This window comes from Aptenodytes forsteri, unplaced genomic scaffold (genome assembly GCF_000699145.1).
Source record: "Aptenodytes forsteri isolate BGI_AS27 unplaced genomic scaffold, ASM69914v1 Scaffold184, whole genome shotgun sequence".
Classification (NCBI taxonomy): Eukaryota; Metazoa; Chordata; class Aves; order Sphenisciformes; family Spheniscidae; genus Aptenodytes; species Aptenodytes forsteri.
Genome location: NW_008796078.1, coordinates 3092740 through 3095718, shown reverse-complemented (window position 1 = coordinate 3095718; position 2979 = coordinate 3092740). Strand labels below are relative to the sequence as shown.

Below are 2979 nucleotides of genomic sequence, written 5' to 3'. Positions count from 1 at the left end.
GGGCCCCCGGAGGAGAGTGCCGCCGTGGCCGGCCCGGGGGGCGGCAGTGAGCTGTAGGGGGCGCTCTCGCGGGGGTTTCTCAGCCAGCACCAAAGTTTCCTCCTCGCCGCCCCTCAGAGCGGGGTCGCCCCCCACTTCGCTTTAAGCCACCCTCAGAACTGCGGCACTTCCCTCCCTCGCTGCGAGTCCCCTGGAGCCGCAGTCCGTGCTACTGCGGCGCCGCCGGTCGGGGCCGGGCACCGGCTAGTGCTCCCGGCAGCCCCTCAGTGCCCGTGCCGGGAAACGGCCGCGGCTCGGCGGGATGCGCTCGACCCCTGCTCGGTTGTTACCTGCCTGTGCGCTGCACCGCGGAGGAGAGCCCTGCTGGGGCAGCGAGGTCCCCGTGGGAGGCCATTGGAAAGCGGGCACTGAGCCGCCGTGACCGCGCTCTCGTCTGGTGACGAAGCGGTTAAACCTCAGCAGCGCCGCGGCGGGGGGGCGCGGGGGAGCGCAGCCGCCCGTTCGACGACGGAGGAGTTTTGGGTCCTGCCGGACGCCGTCACGCAGTTCCCGCCTTGGCGGCGCGCGGCCTGTTTCAAAGCGGGAGCAATGGCCGAGCAGGGCCTGGAGATGGCCTCCATGATCCCGGCGCTGCGGGAGCTGGCCAGGTAGGACAGACCCAGCTCCCGCCTTGTAGGGGGTGTGTGGGGGAAGCGCGGCCGGGATCAGCATCAGCGTGTGGCGTGGGGAGGTGGAAAAGTAGGTTCCTTCCCCACCGCTATGTGAGATCTCCCGGGGCTGGGCCTGCGCCCTCCTCTCATCCTGGTCGCCTTCTCCTCCCGCCACCTGCCTGGGTTGCTCCCTCCCTCACGGGTGCTGCTGGTAGAACCTGATGGGAGAGGTGTGTTGGCCTGCATAGCATCCTGCGTCCTGGGGACTTCCACTGTGTTTGTAGTGTGGTTTCACTGAGAATTAAAAGACCTTGAAATGTTTGGCTCTAAAGTTTTAATGGCAGCATCAAGACTGCAGCTTTGTTTTGTGGTGGGCAGCTAGTTGGCATGGAGGTACGATTGTAAGTTGAAGATTTGACCTGACAAGAGCTAGCTGCCATCTTGGTCACCTGGGCAGTTTCTATCGATACCTCTTACCCAGGGTATTGGTAGCTAATCAGTTGAATAATTTTGGTTAATTCCAGAATTGAAATGGGTTCTTAATTTTATTTTTTTCTGCACCAAAGCTGGTTTGTTGCTTGGCAGTAACGTGGATAAATCTCTTCATCTGTCAGATGTGACTTTAATATATATCAAGCATAATTGCATAACAAAATTAAATGATCTTCAGCACTTCATAAAACCTTGTACTTCTGAAGCATAAGGAGAAAGAGGAACAGGCAATATGTTGGTCACTGAAACAAGAAATCAATTTGTATTTCCTTTTTGAAGACTTCTAGAACAAAACAAAAAAAAAATCAGTGTTCAACATTGTGTTCTATAATGGATAATGTCAAAATAATGTACTTTTAATTTTAGTGCTAGTCCAGAAGAGTACAATACAGTTGTGCAGAAACCGAGACAAATACTCTGCCAGTTCATTGACAGAATTCTTACAGATGTAGATGTTGGTAAGTATTACATCCCTATCTTTTAAAATTATTATCTGCTTTATGCTTTAAGCAATTCCTGCCAAAAAAAAAAGTTACAACTCTCATTTCAACAAAGATGTAGTAGTTGAATGCAATACCATTTATGACTTATTTTTTAATAATTTTCATGATGAAGTATTTGGTATTATGATGTGAAGGAACTTAAGTTGGAAAAAAAAGGAGGGGGGAATGCAGTGCAGGGCTGTATGAATATAAATGCTCGCAACATTGAAAATCAGGAGTATCATGTAATGCGATTGTTCATTGAGTAATGTAGCTTGCAAGTCTTAATACTCACAGGGTCTTTCAGAATTGAAACGCTTTGTAAGCAGCTTTATTTTTAATTTTGGAATTCTCTAAAAGCCTTATTTTATTACTCCTTAAATCATGCTAAGGTTCCAATGATTACAGTACGTGAACAACATTTTGGTAATTATGAAATACATATACTACAAATTTATCATTTGTAGTTAACCTGTACATTTGCATCAAGGAGAATCACAGTAAGGGTAACTTACTGTTTCCAAGGTATAATTTCATGTAGCTGTCTCAGTAAGACTGATATTTTGTCTAGTGAATTGATCAATTTAAGTATCATACCCATGTTACTCTTCAGATGATGTGTTTGTTAATTCTCTTACAGTCCTGAAAGGGAAGGCTATAAAAATGAAAACAAAAAGCCAATCTGCTTTAGATGCTGCTTTTGAATACATAAGTGTTGTATTTTATCATTACCGTGTAACTTTTCTGGTTAATTGCTCTCTAAATCTGAGATAGTTTCCTTCTTATGCTAACTAACCATGTGGAATTTGGATAAATCTGATGGGATTCAGACACCTGTTTCAATGGAGCTATACAGCAGCATTAGATATGTTTAGTATTTTGCTAAACTTTCTGATTCAGTAAGCTGAACTTGCCATTTAAAAACTTCTATTTCTTGGAGATTTAGAACAATTCTTAGAGTTTTTTTCTACCAAGATCATAAATCTAGGGAAAATTGTGTGATTAAAAATTAAAATGTTAACTATTTGCTATTCTTCACTTATCAAACAGTTGGCTATAATACTAACTAAATGTTAATGCATGTAGGGTTAATGAATAATATTTAAGCTGAGTAATTTATATTTTTCTTCATACAGTTTGGCGTCACATAGTGGGTTTACAATATGCACAAAATCATTATAATGGATTAATAAAGCACACTCCCAACTGATAATTATACAGGTTTAATACCATATCATTGTATTTTATATAATAAATTTTTTCTTTCTCTTTAGGTGTGAACAAAATTTGTGAAGTTGGTTTATTGCAATGCTAATTTAGAAATGTCTTTTTTTTTTTTTTTAAAGTTGCTTTGG

At 43.8% G+C, this 2979-nt stretch overlaps 1 protein-coding gene across 1 annotated transcript in view; it reads left to right on the top strand.

Annotated features, from left to right (window-relative positions):
• The first annotated feature begins 588 nt into the window (after positions 1–588).
• ATR (ATR serine/threonine kinase) overlaps positions 589–2979 on the top strand; it is a 48238-nt gene continuing 45847 nt past the window's right edge. The window contains 2 exon segments of the mRNA XM_009286709.1: positions 589–647; positions 1509–1600. Coding sequence (XP_009284984.1) covers positions 589–647; positions 1509–1600 — 151 coding nt within the window.